This window comes from Protopterus annectens, chromosome 8.part0 (assembly GCF_019279795.1).
Source record: "Protopterus annectens isolate FY-2018-M chromosome 8.part0, PAN1.0, whole genome shotgun sequence".
NCBI lineage: Eukaryota > Metazoa > Chordata > Ceratodontiformes > Protopteridae > Protopterus > Protopterus annectens.
The window spans coordinates 1,341,214,696-1,341,241,893 of NC_056741.1; the positions used below are offsets into that span (position 1 = coordinate 1,341,214,696).

Genomic DNA, 27,198 nt, shown 5'->3' on the forward strand with positions numbered 1-27,198 from the left:
CCTAAGAGTTGACCCAGTAATCAGGGACTTGGGGACAGATATAGACAGTAATCTAACTTTTGACCAAACATCATGTGCCTACAGTACTGAGGAAGTCATTTTATCTTGTGCAACATATAAACAAAGGTGTATGGCATCTAGGTCCAAGGAGGTTATTGCACTGCTTTTTTATTTTATCAGATCTAGCATTTCAGTACAGTGCTGCATTTGGTATGTACCCAGATGGGTCCCCTACACATTATCTATATGCCACTTCACCGACTTCCATGTGACCGAGCCGAAAGGACATAACGTCGACCCTTCGGAACACCGATGGGAAACGGAGGTGAGTAACCCATTGGCCAACCCGACAAGCACACAATGGCAGCAAACAAAAAGCCAAGTGGGGGGCTGCGCCCCCCCCCCAATAAATATACCAACTCCGAGATTGCACGGGTCTATATTAAATCATCAAGCACTTAGAAAAGCGAACGATGATTTATCGATCCCATGTAAGCGAAAGCTTACAAACTCGAAAGCTTAGAACAGCGATTTTTTTCCAAGGAAAAAAAAATCGCTGTTCCAAAAAAAAAAACAAACAAAAAAAAAGCACTTAAAACCCCCCACCCCCTTACTTAAATATTCCAACTCCGAGATTGTACTACAGTGACGTAAATGGCAAAGTAACAGACGCAGCCAAGCGATTTCCCAAGGAAAGAATTTGCTTATATGCTGCTTTGTTATTTTACCTTTTCGTCTTTTCAAGTTCGTCTGAATGTGTTGCGTCTTCGGTTATCTAATAGGAACCCGATTGCACTACCATGGAAGTAAGAGACAAAGGTCAACATGCTGACCAAGCCTTTCCATCAGTTTCCCAAGCGGTCGGTGTTATGTCCTGTCAGTGCTGTCAAGCTCGATCATATGAAAGTCTGTGAAGTGGCGTTATGGTAATATGAAGGGGACCCACCCAGGCACATTGAACTGGAACATCCATACAGGTTTCAAACTAAAACTATACAGGGTGTAAGAAACGCATCCTATTCAGACCGTCTTGAGGTTGTATCCCTGTATTCTATCTCCTACAGGCTGTTGAGGGGGATTTGTCAGACACCACCCCGCTAGACCTCCTGCATATCCACAAAACAAACAGTGACAGAATTACCCATTCTAAAGGCTTAAACCCTTGACTGTGACATAAATAGAACCCACTGGAGAGACAGCTGTATATTCCAGAGACTACCCCTTCTCTGGAACAGGATCTCCATCCATGTGAAGCAGAGTTCCTCCCCAACTCAATTCAGGTGTAACTTGGACAGTTGGATGGGGAACAGAAAACTCATCCCTGATTTGGTACTTTATTTCTTCAGTGTACACAGACAAGCTTATAAATGGTTCCCCTGCTTACACTTGGCAAGGGTACCAGGTATATACCCATGAACCTATGTGTGTCATTTCATCTTTTTCTGTGTTAAATTTTATCACCCCACTATGTATTTCTTCCTCCCCTATCCATTTATATAACAGTTTTCTTCCATCTCCATTTACTTGTAAAGCTCATAACTAGTGATTTTGACTCCTGGTGCTAACTCATTTCTTCCCTGTTTTTTTTTTTTTTTTTTTACATAGAAATGTCTTTTTTTCAGCTCTGCCTGGTATTTTCAGATATTTTTTATATACCATTCCTGTTTCTCTACTTCATCCTTTTCATGCAGCTTATCTACAAGTAGTCTTCTATTTCCACTATTTATTTTTGTTTATATCTTACACTACCCTGTTATCTATTTCATCCATTCCGACATCTTTTGTTCTCACTTGTTTTCTTAAGTAATTTACGGTCATACCTCCTTTGCTTAAATAGAAAAAAAAAAAAACAGCAGTAGGGCTGGGCTACCATGGCAGATATCATAAAACTTTTAATGAAACTTTATAACAATAAACAGGATTAGTGCTTTTGGAAAAATTCCTTCATCAAATCCACTGAGACTGTAAAACACAGCAGCCATCAAAAACTACAACCATTCATTAAAAACATTGCAAAAAGCCAATCAAATAACACTGCATATTTCAATACATGTCCGGTAACATGGTAACAAATGGCCAGTCAAAGATTACCACCATTCATTGAAGCCATTCTGCTCCAACCAATCAAAATGTAATACAAGCTTCAAAGCGTATCTAGTAGCATCATAGTAACAAGCAAGATGCTACAGTATATCTTCTTAAGGTCAGCGTCTACGAGCTCTTAAAACAGGCTTCAGTGGAATAAAGCCATTCAAGCATGGAAAAATATCTTCTCACAAATCAACTTATCCAATGTGTTTCCTTAAAAAAATACCCTTTGTGACCTATAGTTGCGGGGGCTGGCAAGATTACAGAACCACTCTCGATATGGGTGAAGAAACAGTTAAAGTTTATTGTGAATAACACGCCCACAGTTTTGGAAGAGACTGCACATTTTCTTGAACAATGTTTTGCATTTGAACATTGTCATACTGCTTCTATTGAGTTTTTATTAGTAACATTGGCCATAACTAGTTTGTTTACGGTTATTCCCAATGACATTGGTTTAACATTTATCAGTAGTTATAATCACAGGTTGTCGTTGCTGGATAGAGATGTTATGACTCATTTATGTCATTATCTTAGAATTCTAAATAGTAATTTTTTTATTTTGATGGCACTTTTTATTTACAGCGCAGAGGTGTTGCAATGGGAACACCCTGCACTAATAGTTATGCCAATTTGGTTTTAGCAGAATGGGAATATAGATATGTTTTGTGCAAAGAGAACCCATGGGAACATCAAGTTCTCTTTTATTGTAGATTTGTTGATGACATTTTTATTTAATGGGTGGGTGATCAGGTCCAGTTACAGAGTTTTGTTGACTGTTTAGAATCTACTACAAGTTTTCTGAAGTTGATGGCTCATGATTCTTCACAACAGACAGAATTTTTAGATGTGTTGTTAATGATAGATAATGACAGAAAATTTACTACTTCACTTTTTCGTAAGCCATGTTGAAAGAATGCACTGTTGGAGAGGGGCAGCAAGTATCCCCCTCATATTTCCCCGATATTGTTAACTCACTGAGACAGATGCCTGGTGTCAAAGCCATGGCCTCAAACTCAATGCCAAAAACTGCATTGTCATCCCTTTTGGTAAAAACTCTGTACCCATGAACTACCACATAGGAGGTAGTCTACTTAACACTGAAAGTGTGACAAGAAACCTTGGGACATAGGTGGATAGTAGTCTCTACTTTGATAATCACATCGCCACAGTAGTCAGGAAAACCTTCTATGTGGCACACCTCATCACAAAAGGTTTCTCATCCAGAAAAAGAGTACAAATGCCCCTTTTGGTATATATCTCACAAGACATCTACCACAACTAAAAAGTCCGCAGAAATACCTCACAAAGAAGATTACCGGCCTCAAATAGATGCCCTACGCAGACAGGCTCAAAAAACTCCAGCTTTACTCTGTCGCATATCGCCTACTCAGAGGCGATCTCTGCCTAACATACAAAGCTATGTCAAACACAGAGCTGTTGGACATGCTCCACTTAAAGAAATCCCAATCCCTCTGAGCTACACGCTCTAGGGACCTAAACCTTGTCACCACAATAAAACGAACATGCTGGAGGGATAGATTCATGTCCCAAAGACTTCCCATACTCTGGAACAAACTACCTATCTATAACAAACAAAGCTCCTCATTAACACTCTTCAAGAAAAATCTTGATTGGATGGGAGATGGGAAATTCACCCCGGGGATCACTTCTGTGGCTCTGCTTGACAGGGGCACAGGAAAATAATTTTCTTGGGTGGCAAAAGCCAAAGTACCTTTTTGGCTAGGCTTATATAGGCCCTAGGGCCAATAGCCTAGTACCTACCAATGAACAATCAGTTTTTAAGAACCTCTAGGCTATGAAATCAGAATGCTGTTTTTAGAAAAGGCCAGTGAGGTTGCTGATAATTTAATGCAACAGGGTTATAAAGATAAGGAGATTTCTAAGTTTACCAATAATTTACATGATATTCAGCATAGGAGGGGTAAACCATGGTTTTCTTTCAGGCAAGGGGATAGTCTGACAGTTACCATTGATAGATTTCCACCTGTCAGGATACTACATATTTTTAGGAGTGACTTGAGGCATATCTGTGATATCATGCATGATAACTGGAAGCTGTTAATGACGGACAGTAAGCTTAGGGATATAGTCGAGGGTCTACCCTGATTTTCTTATAGAAGGAACCATAATCTAAAAGATTTTCTCTGTCGCAATTCATGTGATACGGGAGAAGTATTACGTTTCCCAGTACGAAAGTAGGTACAAAACCCTGCAAAAGATGTAAAGCTTGTGTATTTGTTAATAGTATAATGTATTTGAACATCCCATTACCCATAAATGGTATTCTTATAAGGGTTATGCATCTTGTAACAGTAAGAATGTGATTTATATTGCCAGCTGCAATCGCTGTGCAACATTTTATGCTGGAAAAATTAATCAGATGTTTAAGCAGAGGATTTTACAACATATTGGTGTTATCCATAATGAGTTACAGAGTAATGCATTATTTCAACATGTTAGAGTTCGACAATCGCAAGTTTGGTAATGTAAGAATTACGTCTAGGGGGGGTGATGTAATAAATACAACAGAGGTAAAGGAAATGCATTGGATAGTTGATTTGCGAGACTAAATTTTTCCAGGCTTGAATGGCTTTATTGCATTGAAGCCTGTTCTAAGAGCTCATAGACTGTGACATTATGAAGATGTACTGTGGCATCTTGCTTGTTACTATATTGCTACTAGATACACTTTGAAATTTGTATTAGTTGTTTGATTGATTGCTACAGAATGGCTTCATTGAATGGTTGCAGTCTTTGACTGGCCATTTGTCATCATGTTACTGGATACATATTGAAATCTGCAGTGTTATTGATTTGCTTTTTGCAATGTTTGTAACGAATGGTTGTAGTTTTTGATTGGCTGCTTTTGAGTATTTTAAAATTTGTGTTTTACCAGTCTCTGATGAAGGAATTTTTCCAAAAGTGCTAATCCTGTTTATTGTTTTTACAAAGTTTTATGATATCTGCTGTGGTAGCGCTACTGCTTTTTCTGTTTGGATTATATACTCTATGGAAGGCCTTTTGGTTTTCCTTGTGTTGCTTTGTCTATCCTTTGCTTAAGTGGAATTTTAACTATCTTTTTAACTTTTTCTCTTTGTTTCCTCTGTCCTTGATTTGTACTGGAGGTCCTTTCATTGTTATATTCCTTTTTCTATTTTTATTCTGTTTTCTAACATTAAAAACACTTTTGTACTTTATTTAAACATTATCCACTATGCACACCAGTAGTCATAAAATTCCTTCACTGTTAAGTTCATACCTTATTTTTTATTCTCTAGCATCATTTATTCCGTTTTTCTAGCTTCCCTAGTTAATGATTTTATTTCTTTTATTATGACTTTTTCTCCTGTTCCTACCCATACAGGTCATAAAACTCAGCAATTTCTACACCTTCTTGTATTTCTTCATTGTTGTTAGAACATATTACATAAGCTGCCTCTGTATTAAATGTCCTTCTCTTCTTGCAGTCCTCCACGTTTTACAACTTCCTTTAATACTTGAAGAGCTCGTTTTACTTTCCACTTCTCGTGTCCTAAATTATAAAACATATTTCAAGATTTTGGACTGCAAATCTTGTCTGTTTTCTTAATTTTCTTATATCACACATCACCATCCTGCCTGGAATTAGTATTGTAGCATCTTACTTTTTTCACTTTTTTACCAAAATCCCAATACCATATTATTCATTTCCTGTAGGCCATATAATATTCTTTCCCCACAAGGCCTCAAATTTCTCTTTTCTCATTTTTGACATACCTTCTGTCTAATAAACATATTTTATGCTTTCACCTTCTTACACCATTCAGTTACCATTAGTCCCTTAATCTCATTTCTAATACTGATGACCTTAACACTTAATGTATTTACATTGTCCTTCCCCTTTCTTTGCTTTTTTTCCAGTTTTTCTTTTTCTTTGCCTTACCCTTCCTCCTATTGATGTTTAATTATTTTTTATTGTTCTGTCTTGGTCTGTTCTCATTTGTCACTTCCCAGTACTTCATACCTATTGTAACATTTTTTTCTCAATGTAACAGTATTTCGCACGGATTATCTGTTCTTTATTTCTCCTATATCATTGTATATTTCATCTTCGTTTTCATTATTTTCTTCAGTCTGTCTTTGTCGTGTAGCATAAGACAACCCAAAGTGTTTCCTAAGACATTACATTTCCTGTGCTGTGGTTCACAAGTTTTTCCTGTGTGTCCCTTCTCTGCACATTGCCTACATCATTTTTCACAGTCCTGTACTGAATGCTAATCATCTCCATAGGAATAAAATAGGCCTTGGGCCGGTCCCACTATCTTACAACTCCCTTTTTCCATTGCATTTATTGCATTGTGAGCATGCTACATCATTCCATCTGTAATATTTAATGTTACCAACAAATATCTCAATCCAAACATTTCTTTCATCTGTAACTTTGTCCTGCCCTTTACACATAGAAAAAAAGACTTTATCTTAACAGTGCAATATCAACAGTTGTAAACTCCACGTGCATTTTTTTAGGTTACAGCCCAATATTCCAAAAATATATATGGCGAGTGAAGTGTGTATATGTAGGTGTGTATACATATACATATACATATATATATATATATATATATATATATATATATATATACACACACACACACACACACACACATATATATATATATATATATATATATATATATATATATATATATATATATGTGCGTGTGTGTACATAATACATATATGGGTCTACTTTGATGTAACGAAAACCCGTAATCATGAACATTATTTTTGTGAGACAAAAATAACTAAATTTAAATCCTGAACTATAATTTCCTTATTTTGAGTTGTTTCTGTAAAAACTCTTCCTTCCAAAAAAAATCACAAAGCTTCTTTATTCATTACATCCTGCATCCTGGATTTCTCACTACCGCTTCAGTAGCAGCCCTCCAACGTCATCTAGTGACTTGTGTAGCAAAATAAGACAGTAGTGGAGTTACTGATGCCTTGGCCGAATTATCCCTGGGTAGTAGAAGTAGCACCTCTGTTTGCCCTTGAAAAGAGGCCACTAACCTAGTGTTGGACTAACCCATTCAATAAAGGATAAATAAATATAGCAAGATAATTTAGGATACTTGCTTGGAAGTGCTTCCGTAGATACTTATACACCCTAAATGGATTACAGAGGATCTCCCCTCAGGTTCAGATCAACTGTTAGAGGTGTGTAGGGATTGAGAGGGGAATGGCAACATGATTTTTGGTGTGTGCAGAGCTGTCAGTTTAAGTACACATTATAAAATAATTTGGGACAGATGCTGGTTTAACAAATGAAGTTGCTAAATAGATGATGCTACCAAGTTGGAGTAGGAATGCCAGAATATTAGGAAATAAGAATGCTTTGTTAACTTTAGTTGTTAGCAGCCAGAAAAGGGATAACCACAAATTGAAATGGAGGATTATGCTGACCTGATAAGTGTTATAAAGCAGTTGGAGGAGGCTTGTTAGGGGAAAGAATAGGCTACATACCGTTAACTGGACAGTATATGATAATTTCTTACACAATGGGGAACTGAGTGATGATAAAGAAAGGTATGTTAGCAGGATTTTAAAATGGAGCAGAAGTAGAAGTGAATGGCATTTAGGTTTATTTTTTGGAAAAGTCAATTTAAAATGTTGAAAAGTTTATGAAATAAAGATATTTAAATTTCATTTAAGTATGTTTTCTCAATTATGTAGAATTTGTGTAAAATTACTGTTGTGTAATCTGTATTTTTATGTTCTGTTTTGTAGCAAATAGATGACATGTTAGCTGGTAGCCTTACTGATGAAGATGAAGATGCAATCCTTGCAGAACTTGATGCCATTACTCAGGTGAGTGGTCTCAGATAGCTTCATTGCAGCTTAAAAGATACCAGCTGTTGACTCTTGTGTTACAAAATGGCACATTGGCAGCATTTCCTATTAGATTTAAGTATCATTGTTTTTTGTCCAGAGCTGCTTGTCATTTTGCAGTTAGCGACTTAATGTTAGCTACTGATTTAACATTCTGTCTCCAGTCCCTTTTTATGGTCAACATAAGGAAAGTATTTCAGCAGGAAACTGTACAATTGGTTTGCAATTCAGTCAGAGGCATTAGTTAGCTTTTAGCCATATTTTTTTGGCTGTTGGACATCACCTATTGTGCATTCTTTTACAGGTTTGTGTTATGGCCATTAGATAGCAGCCTGGGTATAAAAGAGACCAGGAAATGTGGCTTTTCGTAGTTCTTTATTTTGGCTACCAAACTAAAGTGTTACTCCTCTTATCTTCTCAGTATTCGTGGTCATTTCAGATCCATTCCATCAGCTGTCTTATTACAATGTTTACTTGTTTTAGTTTGCAGACTACTTATCTTTAAGGATGTATTTTTTTCTGTGAATAAGCAATGCTTCCCCTGAGAATGTCACCACTGAATGCTGATGTGGCTGTCAAGATTCTACCCCCTTCCCAGTGAGTAGTGTTTGTTCTGCATGGTAACAACCATAGCAACTATATGCTTTGTATTCCTTTAGGAAAAAAAACTGCTTGAGGAATAAAAATTTGGAAGCTTTTACAGAGCATAAAAAATGACCACGTATTTTATTTGCTCCTCTTTCTTCTTCGAGGTCAGGTTTTGTTAGTAAAAATCCTGTAAAGATTAAATGAACAGTCAGAAAGAAACAAAGAATCTTTATAAATTTAAGCATAAAAAGTTAAAGAAAAATTTGTGAATCAAGTTGAATCTTCCAAGTTCCAGGCCATTGGTACTTGTAGATTCATACTTATTCCAAGGCGACTGAGTCTTATGACCATTCTTGCTTTGCCAGTACCCCTCCCTGTGGCAGCACCTCCTTTCTCCAGGACGACCATACCAGTCAGTCTTGAATTTGTAGATACTCATCCAGTACATTTAGTTTGTTGAAAGGAAGATTGAGTTGCACTGCTTAACATGCAGGGGAGGTTTATGTCAAAGGTTTGGTAGAGGTACTGGGTTTATAGATTTCTGTCGATCATGTTTTATATTTTTGCGAAGATTTAGTTCCTAGTTCTGGTATTGGAGATATGAGACTTGTGGAGAAACAGGAGGTCCAGGACATTTAATTATCTAATGGCACGATAAGTGAAACAGAGAGGTCCCCTCGAAAATCTTTGAGACACTGAATAGAGATCTGATGTTCTCCATGTCATTATGCCATACAGAAGGGTCTTGGATCCAGCATCAGATCCGAGCCAGCCACTTTAGCATAGACAGATCCTCCCTATCCTATAATCTCCTGCTGCCCTTTAACCCTCTAATCTCGTTTGCTGCATTTTGCTATGGATGTCATCCCTGGCTGTCACTACAGATAAATGGTTCAGCTCAATTTATTTGAGTGTCATTTAGTTTAATTTTGTTTAGTTTCTCTTTAGTTTCTTGTTGGTAGCTGTTAGTAGTTACCTCCCCTCCCTTAGATTTACTAGCTTTTTGGGTAGTTCCCCTTGTCAGTTAGATGTTTGATGTCCTTTTTGTTGTTGGTCCTTTTGGTCTTTATATTCATGTCTAAAAAGAGCTCTGGGTTTAGAAAGTGCTCCTTGTGTGATTGGAAGATGCCTATATATATATATATATATATATATATATACACACATATATATTTATACATATACATACATATATATATACATATATATACATGTACATATATATATATATATATATATATATATATATATATATGTATGCATATAGTGACTTTGTGCTGCAAAACTAACGAAGATGAATTTGAGGAATACTGTATCATGATTAGATAATTTAAAGAAAGTTATTGCTGCAAGATAAATACAGTAAATACTGAAGTAACTTGAGTAACAAACCCTAATAGAGCAATATATGCATGACTCATTTCCTTTATCTCTGTAAATGGTGCTTTGGAATGCAGATATATGTTGACAGATGAGCAGCATACTAACACATTATTTGCAGTCTCCCCTTCAAACACTCACATGTATTACTTTCTGAGTTATGCAAATTTATAGCAAACTCAAGGAACTTGCAGTGAAGATTGTTGGACTTTTATTTATGGTCAAAATTTGTCACGTGCTAGTTGACAAAAGCAGCTTGAAAGGTGTAAGGCTGGGAAATAGCTTTCTAATGCCCATTGCACTGTGTGGCCAGTCTGTGAACTTCGTTGTGATATTGGGAACAAAATATTCCTTTTTTCACCGTACTGTAAAGGTCTGAATCCACACCACAGGGCTGTAGTTAGCATTTTGCAAAAGTGAACTGAATGGTGTAAAGTTATGCACCTGTTCTATTTGCAGGACAGCTGTTTCGCAATAAGACTGTATGGTTTTGCTAAAATACAAACGTTTATTTTATAACCCGAATCAGTTTTGCCCAAGCATGCTTTTCTGCTGGTCTGCTTTGCTTTTTAGGGTTTTGAAGAGTAAAAGAGGGGTAAGTTGGACAGAAGGTTGTAGAGATAATAAAAGTAGTAAAATAGTTTGAATTTATTTATGTAGTAGTTCTTTACATTTTTTAGCCCCTGACATCTCTCGGATTATTTATTTTTTGGAGTGGAAGGATTGGTTAGTAGGATCTCATTATATCTTAGTGTACTTTATAATTAGGCTTACCACCTTGTCCCTCTTTATCAATTAGTCTTTATTTCAGGAGTTGTGTTTAGCAAGAAAAGCGTGAAGATAGCAAATATCCTGTGAGTTTTGAAAAATAAATATTTTAACTTTCTTGTAATTGTCGCAGAAGACAATTGTCTGTGAAACATTTTAATTTTGTATGAAGTAAATGTCAGAAACAACTGTAGTTGTGTAACATTGAGCCTTATGAAGCTTAGTCTCTTGAATTGATTGTGAATATGGTTTGACTTGCAAAATCTGATCTTTTTGCAAAGTCTCCTGCTTTATACTTCTAAAAAGCTGGCAACCTTCAAGTGATTGTAACATAAGTCATGTAGTTTTTGAAAAACATTCTGGTTATAGTATGAGCTCTACCCCTGGCTTGTCTTTCAGTAAATGCTTAATTTCTCCAGAGTTGCAAATTTTAGTAAATTGGAGCCCTGCTTTGCAAAGCCCTGCACAATGATGGATCTAGTAATCTCTTCCTAAAGGCTAGGCAAAACATAAATGTCCTTTGAGCATCTGACATGACATCTGCTAGATGAAGAGGGAAATCACTGATCTAATTGAATCCTTGTAACCCTCCCCCTCCCCGATGTGCAGTAGGAGGCCCCGCCCACCATCCTGCAACCAATGACACGTACAAATATCTATCTGATACTTGTGGCGATGTCCTCACTGGCCTCATGCTTATTCATAAAATATTCAGCAGGTCAGTACATCCAACCTTTAAGTAAATTACACAATTTATATAGGCATTCAAGGAGTATAAAGATACCAGGAGAGGCCTATGCGATAGTGTCAGTGAGCTGCCTCAGTAGTCGCTGGTTCTGGTTTAAAACATACTAAACTTTCTTGTCAAAGAATTCTGTGTGAAGTGAAAGATAATGAGGGGGCAAAAGGCTGAAACCAGGGACACATTAAAAGACAAGTTTTGCATTAGCATGCATTTTCTGAAGGATATGCCATCTAAAAGGTTAAATGTCTTCAGAAAATGACTTCAGTCCTCAATGCTTTACCTGAAAAATCATGAATTTTATAAAGAACAGACAAATAAGAGATGAAAATCTGTGCAGTTGACAGTATGACTTCAGCATATAACTGCACTTTGTTAACTTCTCTTTGCTGTAGTTCAGTACTTTTCTTTGCTGTAGTTCAGTACTGTAGTGTATCAAACTATACCACCCTAACAGCATAACTTGATTGATTTGTGACTAGGAAAACTGAACTGCATACTGAAGGCTGGATATAATATAAGTGAAGATGCATGTATACAGATTGCACTCACTTTACTTTGTTACCAAACTTAATTATGCCAAATCACTTTGGATGCCATAATTTCAGTGATCAACAGGACTGACTGGTAAAAAGCTATATTGGGATTACTGTAAATGCCTGGCAAAAGTAGCTGTTAAAAATCTCATTATCAAAACATTTGCAAAAGATGTGCTTAGTACTGGAGGCATTTTTCTTCCTGTAGATGGCAGAGGTGAACAGTTGAGATTTGTTAAGAAGGATGGACTGTGCGCTTTTCATTTTTTAATCTGTTTATGTATGAGAGACTTGTGTACACCTCCAACCTTAATTTTTCCAGAGTACCATTTATCACCACTTAGTTTTTAAAGGGGGTGGGGCTAAGGGGGTGCTACCACTATTATTAGCGATATTACATTGCAATTTAAAATTACTGTAATCTTGTATATTTTTACCATCAGTCTGCAAAGTGGTAACTGAGACATTGAGATGCAATTATGCTGTTATGTAACTGTCCGTATTCAAGCTGAAGTGATAGTATGGACCAGCAGATGTTCAATACATGGATTACTGTTGCAGTAGCCTGAGGTGTTTGGGTGTTGCTCACTGCGCAGGCTCACTTCCTAGAGCTTGGGCACCCTGCAGACACTCCACCTGCCAGGAGTGCATGAGGTATTCAGTATACAAGACAGCTGCAGTGCCAAAACACCTCAAAGCTTTTCTGCTGCCGAAGTGAGAGTTTCTTCATTGGGTCCTCTAATTCTGTCATTTGGCTAGCTGTCCTTTAAAAGCTGAGAAGATAAGTCCCCTTTGGGGAAATTCTTATTTTGTTTGCTTTTTATAGTGGAAACTTGTCTTTTTTTTCTGACAGTAATTGTTGTTTGTGCTGGGAAAGTTAGATTGGGACTGCCATTTTAATTTGAAGTGAATAGTCCTTGTGGTGCCTGTATGCACTTTTGTAAGAGTTTATTTTTTTGTCAGAAAATTTATTATTTTATTGAAGTTGTGTGAGACTGGGACAAGCTATTGTGCTTGTGAGGGACTTTCAATAGTTTACTTCAGAACCACTTGTTCAGTGCCGTTCACCTTGGCAACTTTTCATGGCTGTGCTAACTACATTCTAGACCTTTTCCCCTGCTTTCAGATGGAGCAGCAGTCAGTTTCCATGGCTGTACCTTCCCCAGTGCACAAAAAGAAAACAATTGTGCAAGAAATGTTTAAGGGTCAGACTGGCTCCTAGTTTGCCTTAGTTCTACTTATGACAACCCATCTTGTTTCTCTGGTCCTTTTGGTATAGCTTTCCAAGCCCCGTAGACTGAAGCAATAGCCAAGGAGAACCACTATTGTCATTGTCTGTGGAAGGGACAGGTGACAAGTTTTTACTTTGCTGGGATGGGGTTGGAGATGCTGGGTCCAGTGTGCCTCTGGATCAGGCTTTGTTCAGGGATGATGTACTTGGTGAGGAAAAACTTCCAGTGTCCTGTTTCTAGCAGATTTACTGGGATTTGCCAAGGAACTGATTATTGCCTTTTCCTCTCCTTTACATTTTTCTGATAAAAAAACAAAAACATTCTGATGTAATTATTTTAGTCAGAAGAACAGTCTGTGCAGGTAGAGGGGTGTACTGCATGAGTTTGTCTGAACATTCTGTTTCTCAGGACAGTATAGCTTCAGAATCCCCTACTAATGAAATTTATTTCGGTGACATTTTATTTGGTATGAAAGGGGTGTTTTAGTGGGATGAAATGAAATTCCTATGGCACAGATAATGTATTATGTTTTGTGTAAGTTACAGATTCCTAAAGCTGCACATATCCCTGCTGTATTGCTTGTATTAGAGAGCATTTTTCTTATTGCGTCAAGCCTCCTTGATGGTCAACCTTCTGCCCCCAAGAGGTCTGTCAGATGTCCTTCCATTTCACTGTTGCAGTATTCATAACATTGGTGATCCCCTGCCTAGGGCAGCCCGACGTCCAGCCAGTATACTAAAGCCGTAGGTTGCTTTAAGGTACGCTGTGTGTCATGTATGCTCTTCACTTAACATGGGTCATAAAGGTGACATTCAGACATACCATCCTCAGAACTTCTTTGCTCCAGTCTGAATGCCATCTGTTGATCATTGGTCTGAATGCCTACATTCCATTGCTGGTTTCACCGAGCTGTTGTAGGTAAGTGCCCCATAGGGGTTCCTTTTTACTTATCTTTTCTTTTTGTTGCTTGTGGGGTTTCATGTCATCCAAAAAGGGTAAATGCCAGTATGGGAGACAGACTTCCCATAAAAACCACCATGAACAGTGTCTGTTTTGCCTTGGTGCTTTGCACAACCACACGTTCTGTTCCATCTGTCCACTTTTATACCTAAAACCTTGCAAAGCAGACTTTCTTCTTTGGTGCTGTATCTTGAGAATCTGCATCTTAAACTTCTCACGAAAGATACAGAGGGAACTTCCCACCCTGAGGGGCAGTCGTCATTGAAGAAACCCAAGAACTCTAGGCTGTAATCTTCCACTGTTCAGCCTCCGGCAGACGTTTCTGCTGAGGCGAGTGAATGCTCAGAGGTTCGTTCTGCTTTGTTGCCTGATTCCTCTGCCATGACCGGGTTTGAGGCCAGTGAGGATTTGGCTTCAAACTTTGCCTGATGATATCAAGGCTAAGTTGATGGATACTCCTCTTGATAATAAGCACTTGCTTGGTGAAGCTGCTGCTGATTTGTTTAAATCCCTTCAGGATAGGGGAAGGGTTTTACAGGATCTCAAATGTGTTTTTCTGCTGTTCCTAAATTTCAGAGAAACTACCCCAATAAACCAGCTTTTGTTTGCAGGCAGTCTTGCCCTCCTCCTAAGGGATAAAAAAGGTGGCAAGCGCACTTCTCCTGCTAAGGCTACTCAGACTTCAGTGCCTCAGACGTCTTCCTTTCCAGATAAACCAGGTGCTGTGTGACTATCCTGTTCTTCCCAGCAACTTTCCTTTTTCCTTCACCCCCCCTTCTGTCTCTTCCTGTTTGGCTACAGATTACTTAGGATTCCTGGGTTCTGTCCATTATTCGCCAGGGGTATTTCATGGTGTGGAAATCCCTTCCCCCCTTTTTATGGGTATTCCTCACCCCTCTCGGGAACAACTCTCCTTTTCTCCAGAGGTGCTTTGGGATCTTTTGACTCAGGGTACTATTCAAGAGGTGCCTGTGTCCCAAAGGGAAGGGGTTTTACTCCTGGATATTTCTAGTACCCAAAAAGGAAGGTACTTTGAGACCAATTCTAGACCTCTCTCATCTAAACACTTTTCTGAAGGGGTCCTCTTTTCACATGTTGTCCCTTCAGACTTTATTCCATCTTTTGCTTCCTCAAGCTTGCATGGTGTCTCTGTATCTCAAGGATGCTTATCTCCATATTCTGATCCATCCCCTTTTCAGGATGTTTTAATGTTTCTCTGTTGCTTCCTGGCATTTTCAGTTCTCTGCTTTGTCCTTTGATTTTTGTACTGCCCCAAAGATATTCACCAAATTCCTTGCTCCTGTGATTGCTTTTTGCAGGATTCAGGTGATCCAAGTATTTCCCTACTTGGACGACCTTATGTTTCAGGCATTCTCTCCAGAAATCCTATTGCAAAGTCTCATTTTGGCATTTCACTTTTTCAGAGCCTGGGATTTATAATAAACTTTTGAAAAGTCTTCTCTGACTCTTTCTCGGGGCCATATTTGTCTGGATTGCAGGATTCAGACAATGTCTATGCTGGCATCCCTGCCACCTCCCAAGGCCTTGACCCTAATCTCCTTCTTTCAAACTCTTCTTCCTCTGGCTTCCATTACATCCAAGGAGTTTATGGGAACTGTGGGTTTCATGGCATCCACTGTCCCTATGCTGTCTCTGGACAAACTTTACATGAGGAAGTTTCAGTGGTTCCCGAAGTCCGTTTCGTTTCAACATGGTCATCCCCTAGGTAGTTCCTCTTCTACCTTGTCTCAAGAAGGAACTTTGTTGGTGGATCCAGCAATTGTCCCCAAGTCCAGGACTTCATTTTCATCCCCCCTCTTCCCTCTTAGGAGCTGTTCACAGATGTTTCAGATGTGGGATGGGGAGCAGCTTTTGGCTCCCTAAAGGTTCAGGGGGTGTGGTCTTGTCTTCAACAAAAGGAGCAATGTCAGAGATGAGTCCTTCTGATGGCTGTTTGGCTTTTAATCCTTTCTGTTCCCTGGGACCTCTCAAGATGTTTACAGACAGCACCACAGTGAATCTAGTATGTAAACAAACAAGGGGGAACAAGATCTTGCCTTCTTTGCTGGTTGGCAGTCCTGGTATGGGATGTTGTTGGTGTAGGATCTTGTTGTCCACTATCAAGGGACTCTTCAGGCAGTTTGCATTACCTCAGGTCAAAACATTGTGGCAGACACTCTGAGCAGGTCCTTAACTCAGTCCCACAAATGGATGCTTCACAGGGATATGTTTCTGGACATTGCCTACCAGTGGGGTACTCCTCAAATAGACCTATTTGCCTCCCCTCTGAGCAGTCAACTTCCTCTATTTTGTGCCAGAGTCCCAGGTCCTCTGGTGTGGAAGGTGAACACCCTCTCTTTTTCTAGGAAGGGGGTATTTCTTTATGCTTTGGCTGTGACAGCATTGGTTCTGTCTCCTGCATTTAGCCAAGGGCCATCATAACAAGTTACCTCACAGGGTGGACCTACTCACACAAGACAAGGGATCTCTCATCCATCCCCACCTGTCCACTCTTCAACTGACTCTGTGGGTGATGGGATTTTGGTTCCACACAGGCAACTTTTTTCTGAGGATGTGCTTGGAGTTCTGCAGGAGGCCGGGAAACCCAGTATTAGGGAATTCTACTTATCCAAATGGAAGAGGTTTTCTGTTTGTCTTTCGTGTAACCTGGATCCACTTTCTGTGGATGTTCATTTGGTTATTTCATCTGTGTGAATTGTTAAATGCTGGGTTGGCCTATTCCTTCTGTTAAGGCCTCCTTATCAGAGATCTCTGCTTGTCTGTCTTTATCTCCACTTTGGCTTCTAGATTTGAAGCTAAACAGTTCCTTAAAGGTATCCTTCATATTTGCCCTCCCAGGAAGCCTTTTTCTTCATTCTTGGGATCTTAATTTTGTTTTGGAGAAATTGACTGTGGCTCCTTTTGAGTCTGCAGCTACAGCTTCTTTGCAACATTGCTCTTGCTTGGAAGACTGTTCTTTTGTTGGCCCTTAAATTCTACCAGACAGGCGTCTGAGGTTCAAGCTCTTTTGGCTTGTCCCCTTTTTTGGTGTTTCATTAGGACAGGGTGGTGTTGTGTACTAATCCTTCTTTTATGCCCAAGGTGGTGTTAAGTTGTCCCTTAATCAGAGTATTAATTTGCCCACTTTTCCCCTTCTCTGCAGTCTGCCAGTGAGAGTGTGCTGCACACACTCTATGTGAGTAGACAACTCAGATTTTATTTGATCAGATTTCCTAATAGTCTTAGTCTTATTAGCTTTTTGTTTCCTTTCATCCCAGCTCCTTGGGATTAGCTGTAACCAAGGAGACTATTTCTTTGATCTCAAAAGCTATTTCTTTTTGTTATTCTTTTAATGGTAAGAGCCTTCCTTATTCTAGTAAGGCTTATTCTACTAGGGCTGTTGCTTCTTCTGTTGCTTTTTTCAAGAGTTTGGATACTAACTTTATACTTGAGGCAGCTACCTGGACTTCTGTGCATACATTTACTAAGCACTACAGGTTGGATAGAATCTCCAGAGCTAGAGCTAGGACCATCTTTCATGGTGTCCTAGGGCGTTCTGCTGGTCCTTCCTCCGCCCAAGTTTCTTCCTGAGCTTTGGCACTCTCCGTAATGTTATGAATACTGCAACAGTGAAATGGAAGGACATAGTACAGTTGTGTAAAATCTTACCATAACTGTAGATGTCCTCTTCATTGCTGCAGTGTTCACTCCCCCCGGTCAATATTTTTTCTGGATGTACTGGTTACCTCTTGGTTTTACTTGGACTGGCATTCCTACTGGGGCTTTCAGTTCTGAGGATGGTACGTCCAGGTGACATCTTTATGTCCTATGCTACGTGAGGAGCATACGCGTGATGTACGGGGAGCCTTAAATCAACCTAAGGCTTTAGTTTACCAGCCAAATGTCGGGCTGCCCTAGGCAGGAGATCCCTAATGTTATGAATACTGCAACAAAGAAGAGAGGGACATCTACCATTATGGTAAGACTTTGCACAACAGTACTTTAAAGGGTGCCGTAGGTGCAAAAGTACTTGCTTTCTAATCCTGAAGCGGACTCAACAGGTATTTCTCTTTCTAAATCTGCTGCTGTTATACTGGTTACTTCTGCTGTCCTTATTCTTTCTGGTAAAGATGGCGAATAAAATGTTTTCCTCTAGCATTCTTATTTTTCAGTTTTTTTTATTAATTGCCATTGTCTTGTGTTTGTGCTCATCTTTTGAGAACATGCAGAATTTAAAGGGGTTAAAGGTAGGCCAGCAGGAATGACTGACAAAAATGAATCTTGACAGAACAGTACACAAACCACTGGACAGTAACACTTTCAAATAATCAAGAACTAGTGGCAACTATGCCTGAAAAGAGGCGACAACTTGTCCCAGTAAAACTGGATCTTTGAGTGGCAGCAATTAAATGCTACTGTGACAGCTGTTTCTCTGGTGAGTAAGCATATTTTTAAAATCTGATTATACTACTGATCCTTCCTCCAGGGCTGCTGCAGTTCTGAAGGGATTAGCATGGTTTAATTCTCAAAATCTTCATTAAGTTCAGTTTTAATTTTTAAATTCTCTCTTAGATAAAGAGACTTGTGTTTGCCTCTGGTGCAGCTGAGGTGCGTAACAAGCGTGATGAATGGGGAAAATGGATTGAAGGAGTTCCCCTCCTTCTCAGCACTGCTTCTCAATAAACAGTTTAAACAGGAATGAGTCAATAATCAGGATTTAAAGAAAACAATGTAAAGGAGGCTCAAAAATGGAAAAACCTCCAAAAATCAAGGACAGCCCTCTCAGTCAGCATGACTGTCCACTTGGTCAGGTTTCTCCTTTGACAACCTTTGTGCCCCTGAGACGACTTCTTGTCTTTTGGCATCAGATAGTCTTAGGCAGTTGGGTACTGAATGTAAACCAAAGGGTTATTCTTGACCATGGGGAATTCCTTTCTCCTTTCCAGGGGCTCCTCTCTTGCCCAGGGAGTCAAATTTCTCTTTCCTTCCATTCTGCAAAACATGCGGTTTCAGGGAGTGCTAGAACCAGTGCCAGTCTGTCTCCTAGGCAAAGGTTATTTAAGGATAGTTCGGATTCCCACAGCAGAAGGATGCTGGAGGCCAGTACTGGATCTTTCTTTTCCACACCTTTTTTGTCAGGATTCTGCTTTCCTCCCAGTTTTACTGGGACAAGTTGTTGTTGTGTCTTTCGGCTTATGGTTATCGGTTAGGGGTCACCACAGCGGAACTCCGGTCCACTAATGTTTGGTAGTGGATTTTTACATGCCGAGTTACCAGCCCTGATGCACAACCTTCAACGAAGGCACGCCCATTCATGCATGCCTCCACACAGAAGACGCTCTAGCTGAGAATCGAACGTGGCAACGTCTTGCTAGTTTTACGCAAGTGTAAATACTGGGAATTTCTGTTGCTTCTCTTCTAATACAGTTCATCCACCTGTACAAACAGAACTAGATAGGATTATCGGAAGGTAGTATGGATCCTACCTCTATCTTTCTTATATTTTGTATGCACTTTTTTACTGTAATATAGTTGTTACCATTTTAGACTATAATATATATATCCTTCAGCTTTTTTTTTCCTTCTCTTGTATCCCACCTGTCCTTCATGCTCAGTGTATTCAGAAGCTTTTTTGTGTTCTTTCTACCCCTTTCCTGTTCTCTCTGCTCCTTTGTGCAATTGTTCCCCCCTTCCTGTAACCATAATCCAGATGTCAGTCATAGCCATCACACCTTCTTGCACTTGTATTACCCTTGATATTAATTCACATATTTGACTGAACTTTGCCCCTGGCAGTGTATTTTACTGCTGTTGTAATTTTGCTGCCTCTTAATTACCCCTTCCAAATTGTTAAACATCCATTCTCCACACTACATGTGTGCTTTGCTCACATCTCATCTTTTATTTACCTTGTAATTAGTACACTTCTCCTCCTTCCACCCTTATAAGCATCCTGGGCAGTAACTGATAATCCCGTTCAGCTTCCTATGTTCCTCTTTTGTTACACGTGGTTCCTGCAGGCAGAAGATATTTACCTCTGAATTACGTATGTGCATGTTCTCTGTCTCCACTGGATTCATTAGGCCATTGGGTATTAGTGTTCTGTGTCCTTCTTTGTTCTCATTTTTTCTATGGTTTCCTCCTCCATCTTTATCTGTTAACTATATACATGTTTATAGATCGCCATGTTAAGGGCTGTAGCCCCTACTTCAGTTGCAGTTAATTTGTCAAACTCTCCCACTACAGTTGCAGTGTTATAAGTTCCTTATTCCCCTTTCTATTTCTTAACATTCATGCAGTTTTCTGGTATAATTTATTACCTTGTCCTTTTTCTTTGCAATTTATAATTCCTTTCCCAATCTTACTTTGTTGATTCATCACCTTTCTTTGTACTTCGTCCTTGGATTCCATTCTCTTTAAGTTTTCATTTATTTCTGCCCCCATTATTTTTTTTTTCTCTCTTTCCGTGTACACCCACTGGCTTTTACATTTTTCTTTTCTGTTTATCCTGGGTATTTCTCTTCTACTGTATTGCTCCCAGTAACCATTTCGCCTCCCTGGTTTGGATCACTTTACTGATGATCTCAGCTTCCTAGAATTATGCAAGGGTTGGTGTCCACTCACTTTTCTGACATGTTTTTAGTATCCATCTCTCTTCTCTTCCTTCACCTTCTTGTAGGATTCCTCCTTTTTGGGGTTTTGCTATATATTTTTTTTTCTATAGAGATCAAATTTTAGTTTCATTCTTACCCCCCCCCCCCCCCCCCCATGGTCTGTACCATCTGCCATATGTCTCTCTCTGCTTCCTCTACAAAATTCAGCTGTATTCTTTTGTTGCAAATGATTTTCAATCCCTTTTTCTCTTTCACCCTTATCTGAATCTTGTTTCTTTTTCAGATTGTGTGTATGCACCTGTATTAAGCCTCCCCGCTACTCCTTTTTTATATACTACTCTCCTGCTGCATTTTTCTGACCATCTTCATTTGCCATACCTCCCCTTTTCCCATTATTCCCTTCAGCCTCCTAATATGCATAATCACTGTACTTGTAGTTCAACAAGTTGCTTTTTGTATGTCCTGTTATGAGATTGTACTCACACACCATATTACATTTCTGATTTATCATGCTGTGAAATCAGTTTCAGATTAAATGTGTGCTCACCTTTGTTGATCTTCAATACTCCCTCATGTTTTTATTCATTCCCTTTTGCATTTTTCTAAACATTTTCTTACTTCTTGCCTCTGCATCCTCACATGCATGATCATTGTGTGTATACTTTAACAAGTAGCACACATAGTGTATTACATTTCAAGTTGCTTTTTTGTATGTCCTATTGTGAGATATTAATTTTGCATCTATTCACTATTGTTAATTGCATTCAACTCACAATCTTCATGACACACTCATTGCATTGCATTTTTGTTTTCTTTGTCGTGTTGAGATATTACCTAGTCATCATCTTCTTTCGGCTGTTCCCGTTAGGGGTCGCCACAGCGGATCACCGGTTTCCATTTCTTCCTGTTCTCTGCATCTTGCTCTGTCACACCAACCACCTGCATGTCTTCTCTCACCACATCTATGTCCTCTCTCACCACATCCATAAACCTTATCTTAGGCCTTCCTCTTTTCCTGTTACCTGGTAGCTTCATCCTTAGCATCTTTTTCCCAATATACTCAGCATCCCTCCTCAGCACATGTCCAAACCAACATAATCTTGCCTCTCTGGCCTTGTCTCCAAAATCTGCATAGAAGCAAGCTCCAAGAAAAAAATATCTTTTGTCGTCTTTTAACTTCACAGAGTGCGCTCTGAGAGATTTAAAAGCGTGCACAGCCCTTTTACTGTTAAATACCTCCAGTTTCAGTGCCCATTTGCCCTTTCCTATGTTACAGTTCCTCCATGACACAATGTGCAGATTTTGGACCTTTGAATTTGGCGTTGTACAGATACTGTTGCAAATTAAACAAGAAGCTAAAATCATTCATGTTGTCAAGAAAGAAGATTGTCCGCTATACCAGCTTTGAACAACGAAAGCGAGCAAATGCTGCATTTCTGATGCTGATGAAGCTCACAGTTGTGTGAGTGAAAGCGCTTAACTCATGGATTATTAAATGAAGATTGTTTTAACCATTCAAGTGGTTGGTGTATTTTTACATAGTATTTGCATCATCGCTAGTGGTTTGAACATTGTTTGTGGGCAGCGAGCGTTGCTGGAGTCCGTGGAGTCAGCGTTCTTCACTTCCCACCTTAAGCAACCAAGTGCACCTGCAAGCTCAATTCCTGCCAGGCAAAGAAAATTCACTGGCAAACGACTTGAGCAGAAATCTAATGGACCCACACGAGTGGAAACTGGAACCAGACTCATTCAAACTTTTAATACACAGGTGGGGGGACACCAGAGGTGGACCTCTTTTTGTCCCCCCAAAACCATCAACTAAACAAAGTTTGCTCCAGAATTCCCCACAGCCAAGCTTGGAAAGTGGATGCCCTGTCCTTCACATGGGAAAACCTCTCAGTCTATACCTCCCCCCCCCTCTGCCCCTCCTTCCAAAAGTACTCCTCAAGATCAAACAGGACAGGCCAAGGACAGTCCTTATTGCACCAGACTAGCCACGCCAGCATTGGTACCCACTCCTATGCAGTCTGACAGCAGTGCCACCCTGGCACTTACATCACACCCCCCTCTCTGCTGCCCCAGCAGGAGGGACAGATTTTGCATCCTCGGCTGCAAACCTTGAACCTGGCAGCCTGGTTTATTCCCTGAATACATCACCAACAACCCTCAGCAAACAGGTGCTGGATGTTATCCTTGAGGCCAGGAGGCCCAGTACCAGAAAATCCTATTCAGAAAAGTGGAATAGATACTGTTCTTGGAGCCAGTCTCAAGGGAAGGACACAGCCGTGCCTTCCTTTCCTCAAATCCTAGATTACCTAGCAGAGCTGCTCCACAAAGGCCTATCCTTCTCATCAATTAAGATTCATGCCTCTGCCATCTCAGCTCATTACAATACTGAGCCACCCCTCTTCTCTCGCCCTCTGATCAAACAGTTCCTGAGAGGAGCTAACAATTTAAGACCACAAAGGAGAGCTCCCACTCCTGCCTCGGACCTTATATTATACTAGCAGAGTTAAAATTTCTCTCTTGGAAAACAAGTCTTACTGCTAGCCATCACTTCAGCAAGAAGAGTGTCTGAGTTGCAGGCCCTTATGGCTGTAGAACCCTTCATCATCTTCCAGGCGGACAGGGTTTCCCTCAGGACTAACCCATCTTTTATGCCCAAGGTGGTATCCAGTGTGGCTTTAAACCAATCCATCCATTTGCCAACCTTTTTTCCTAATCAGAATAAAGGGGAAAGGATATCCTGCACTCCTTGGACGTGCACAGACAGCTCAGGTTCTACCGTGACAGGATTACACCTTTCAGTAAATCTGACCAGCTGCTAGTCGGCTTTGCTACAGGGGCAGAGGGCAAGGCCATTTCAAAACCATTTCTAAATGGATAGCACACTGCATCCATTTCTGCTACAAACACCATGGAAAACCTACCCCACAGGGAATCAGGCCTCATTCCACTTGGGCTACCTCAACCTCTGCAGCTTTTCTCAGGGGAGTCCCTACAAGGGACATCCTGGAAGCTGCAACCCGTTTATTGCTCGTTTATCCTTTCCAGTTTTGCTTTTGGGTACAGTTGTCAGTCTTGCTTCTTGCTAATCACTTCCATTCTTTCCTTCCCTGTCTGGTATTTTGTGAACATGGGGAAATAGCCACGTTCTTTTCTTTTAGCTTTCATCACTGCTCTTCATTTTGGGAGGCTAATTTGTCTGTGCACATGTTTCTTGCAAAAGCTCATTGTGTTGCTTAGTTCAGAGGAAGCTAAAAGAGACTTGGACAACAAAATATCTTCTGTCCACCCTGACATTAGACTGAATATCACTGGGTACAGGATTTGATAAGTTATTCTTTTCTCTCTTGCTAGCTTCTAGATAGAAAAGTAGGCCTCTTTTCCTGGTATCAGTTGAAAACATACACAGTCTTGTTTTGCCACAGAACCAGTTTGCTTCTGGTTTCCATAGCTGTACAGAGTTTCTCTTTCATTTCATAAGTTGTGAAGTGTACCGCGTGGCCTGCCATGTGTTGCCCTTCATGGTATCCAGGCAGTCTTATGCACTCTTTATTTTTTTAAAGGTATTTTTGTCCATTCTGCCAGTAGTGATTTTACATAACCTTTACAGTCCCTTCCTTATTTTCTGACCAGTCTCAAATTCTTCTTACATATTCTGTCATCTTCCTACTTTAAAGCTGCACGTAGCAGTTCCATCCTTGTGTCTACAATTTCCCCTTTTGCTTTTAGGATTTCCTTTTCATCTAGGAGTATTTGAATAGCTTCTGCTTGTTGATTTAGAGCTTCTGTTATTTCTTTCAGCGTTTTATCGTTATTCTTTGTGGTTAAAAAAGAACTTGACATTAATTTGCCATATCTGCATTTAGACATCTTTGGTTATGTCACCATTTGTTTTGCCTTGGGCACCATTGAGCTCTTAGTTTCCATTTCTTTAGTCTCTACCTGTTGCTTTCTCCATCTTCTTTTTTCTTTTCTGGCACTTGTCTTTCATTCTTTTTTCTTTTGGTTGTTATAAGCGTCTTTTATTATACCCCTTTCTATAACCACACTACCTTCTTGCAGTCACTTCAAGACTGCACTAAAAACTCACTTAAAAAGTATCTGGTTATGCCCATATACCAGTCCCGACTAGTAACCCTCCTATTTGCCTCCTTTTCCTCTCCCCTCCCCTAGCCATCTTGGCTCACACCATGTGATCATTGCATTTCTTCCTCTGCAGGCTCTGGCTCACCCTTTACCCCCCCCCTTCCCTCCTCACTCAATCTCTCAGACCTGTTATAACATGCTTAACTACCTCACTTCATCTCAACTCCAAATACATATCCAACTGACTTACGCCTAGCTTAATCTCACTACCACGTATATTATTCACTCAGTCTCCTCTCTTACTCCTCTGTCTTCCCCTTCCATCCCATTAGCCCATCTAGCTTGTTCCACCTTCATGTTGAACATCTGCTTTATGTCTGAGTTTAGTGCAATATTTGTTTATAAGATTTAGGTATACAAGTTTAGAACAGTATCTGTTTGTATATACATCCTACCTTTATTCCTAGCCTCTAGCTAGATATTGGTACATCTGTCCATTACTATGTTTCATGTTGTATGTATAGCTAATGTTTGTTGCAGTGTGTATTATTTGCTATTGTATGCATGTTCAATTGTTCTTCATGTACTCTGCTGCTCATTTTTTGTTCTGTGGAGCTTTCTTCCCCTGGGCCTCTGCTGAAAAAGGACCTGTGTCCAGTTGTAATTTCCCAGTAAACAAATGTAAATAAACACACAATAAATAAATAAATTCTGCTGGCAGTTTTGATCTTCTTTTCCTTGTCATTGAACAGAGTTGTGAATGCATGCGTCTTACACAGTTCATGCCATACAGGAAGTCCTGTGGATGAAAGAATTTTGATGCCTTTCAGGGGCCTTTATCTGAGAACATGCTGCAAGTATTAAAGGAGTCGAAAAAGCTTGCTACTAGATAGTCACATATGCCCAAGTGGAAAGGTTTTCTAATTGCTGCCACTCAAAGAACCAGGAGCCTTTTCAGGCATAGTTGCCACTAGTTCTTGATTATTTGAAAGTGTTACTGTCCAGTGGTTTGTGTACTGTTCTGTCAAGATTCATTTTTGTCAGTCATTCCTGCTGGCCTACCTTTAACCCCCTTTCTAACGATGCTGAAGTTAAATAGTTCTTGAAAGGGATCTTATATACTTGCCCACCTAGGAAACATGGGGTTCCTCCTTTGGATCTAATTTTGTGCTTGAACCTCCATTTAAACCTTTTCATGAGTCTGATTTTGAAGTGTCTGAGTGTCAGGCACTTATGGTAAGCTGACCTTACCTAATTTTCCACAAAATCAGAGTTTCTTAGAGAAAAAATCCTACCTTTATGCCTAATGTCATGTCAGAGTTTACTTTAAGCCAATCTATTACTCTCCCAGTCTTCTTTCCTGATCCAAAGAACAGAATAGTGAGGATTCTTCACTTCCCAAATGTACACAGACAGCTCGACAAAACTTGGCCTTTCAGGAAAGGTAACCAGCTGTTTGTCACTGGTAGTCTGTTCCTCTTAATTTCATAGGACACAAAATTGACTATTTCTAGAGGGTTGTCTAATGCTATTACTTTTTGTTATGCACACTATAATAAGCCACTTTCCAGGCAGGTTTACAGGTCTTTCAGCGAAGGCATTGGCTTCTTTGGTGGCTTTCTGGAGAGGGGTGGACACCATTGCAGTAGCCTTCCCTCCCTCTAGATGTCACTTTTTTCTGTTCCTTTTCTGTTGCCAGGAAGTGGGTGTTTTCAATATTTTGTATATAGTTAGTCACTATTTTGCCTGTCCATCTGCCTTTGTATGGAGTGTCTCATGCTCTCCTGGTATTTGGAGCACTTGGAGGGTGCCTAAAGATCTGGAAAGCTGGCTGCAGGGGGAAAACCTAAATACCTTGGGGTATTGTAACAGTGATGGTTTAGAACATCTACTGTTATAGCAAGTTTACTTACAGATCTGTGCTTTACTCTAAAAGTCAGGTTGACAGTTATGCAGTCTTCAGGGAAAATATTGCAAAATGCAGGAAAAAAGAACACTTGTAGCTCGTTGAAGATTTTTAGGAAGGTTGGGTGCCATTTTGGGCATATTCCTTGCTTAGTAAAGAACAGTGGTTGTATACTTGGCTTTTGTTCTTCTGCCTGTGCTACTTCCTCCCCACTGGCTGGGGAGCTGGCTAGGGGCAAGATAGGGAGGCACAAAATAGGTGCATTACCCCAGGCACCAAACTGTTATGCTGCAACTGTATCTATAGCCACTCACCTTCATGAATAACTTGGAACCAACCATGCTATTTTCTCCATTGTGGATCATTGTTATGCATTGCATATGTCACAAGTTTGCACTGC

General features: G+C 39.8%; 1 protein-coding gene across 2 annotated transcripts in view; it reads left to right on the forward strand.

Annotated features, from left to right (window-relative positions):
• CHMP6 (charged multivesicular body protein 6) overlaps nucleotides 1–27,198 on the forward strand; it is a 474,889-nt gene that overhangs the window by 273,627 nt on the left and 174,064 nt on the right. For both annotated transcript variants that reach the window (XM_044080884.1, XM_044080886.1), the window contains exon 6: nucleotides 7,879–7,959. In XM_044080884.1, coding sequence (XP_043936819.1) covers nucleotides 7,879–7,959 — 81 coding nt within the window. The remainder of the gene's footprint in view (nucleotides 1–7,878; nucleotides 7,960–27,198) is intronic.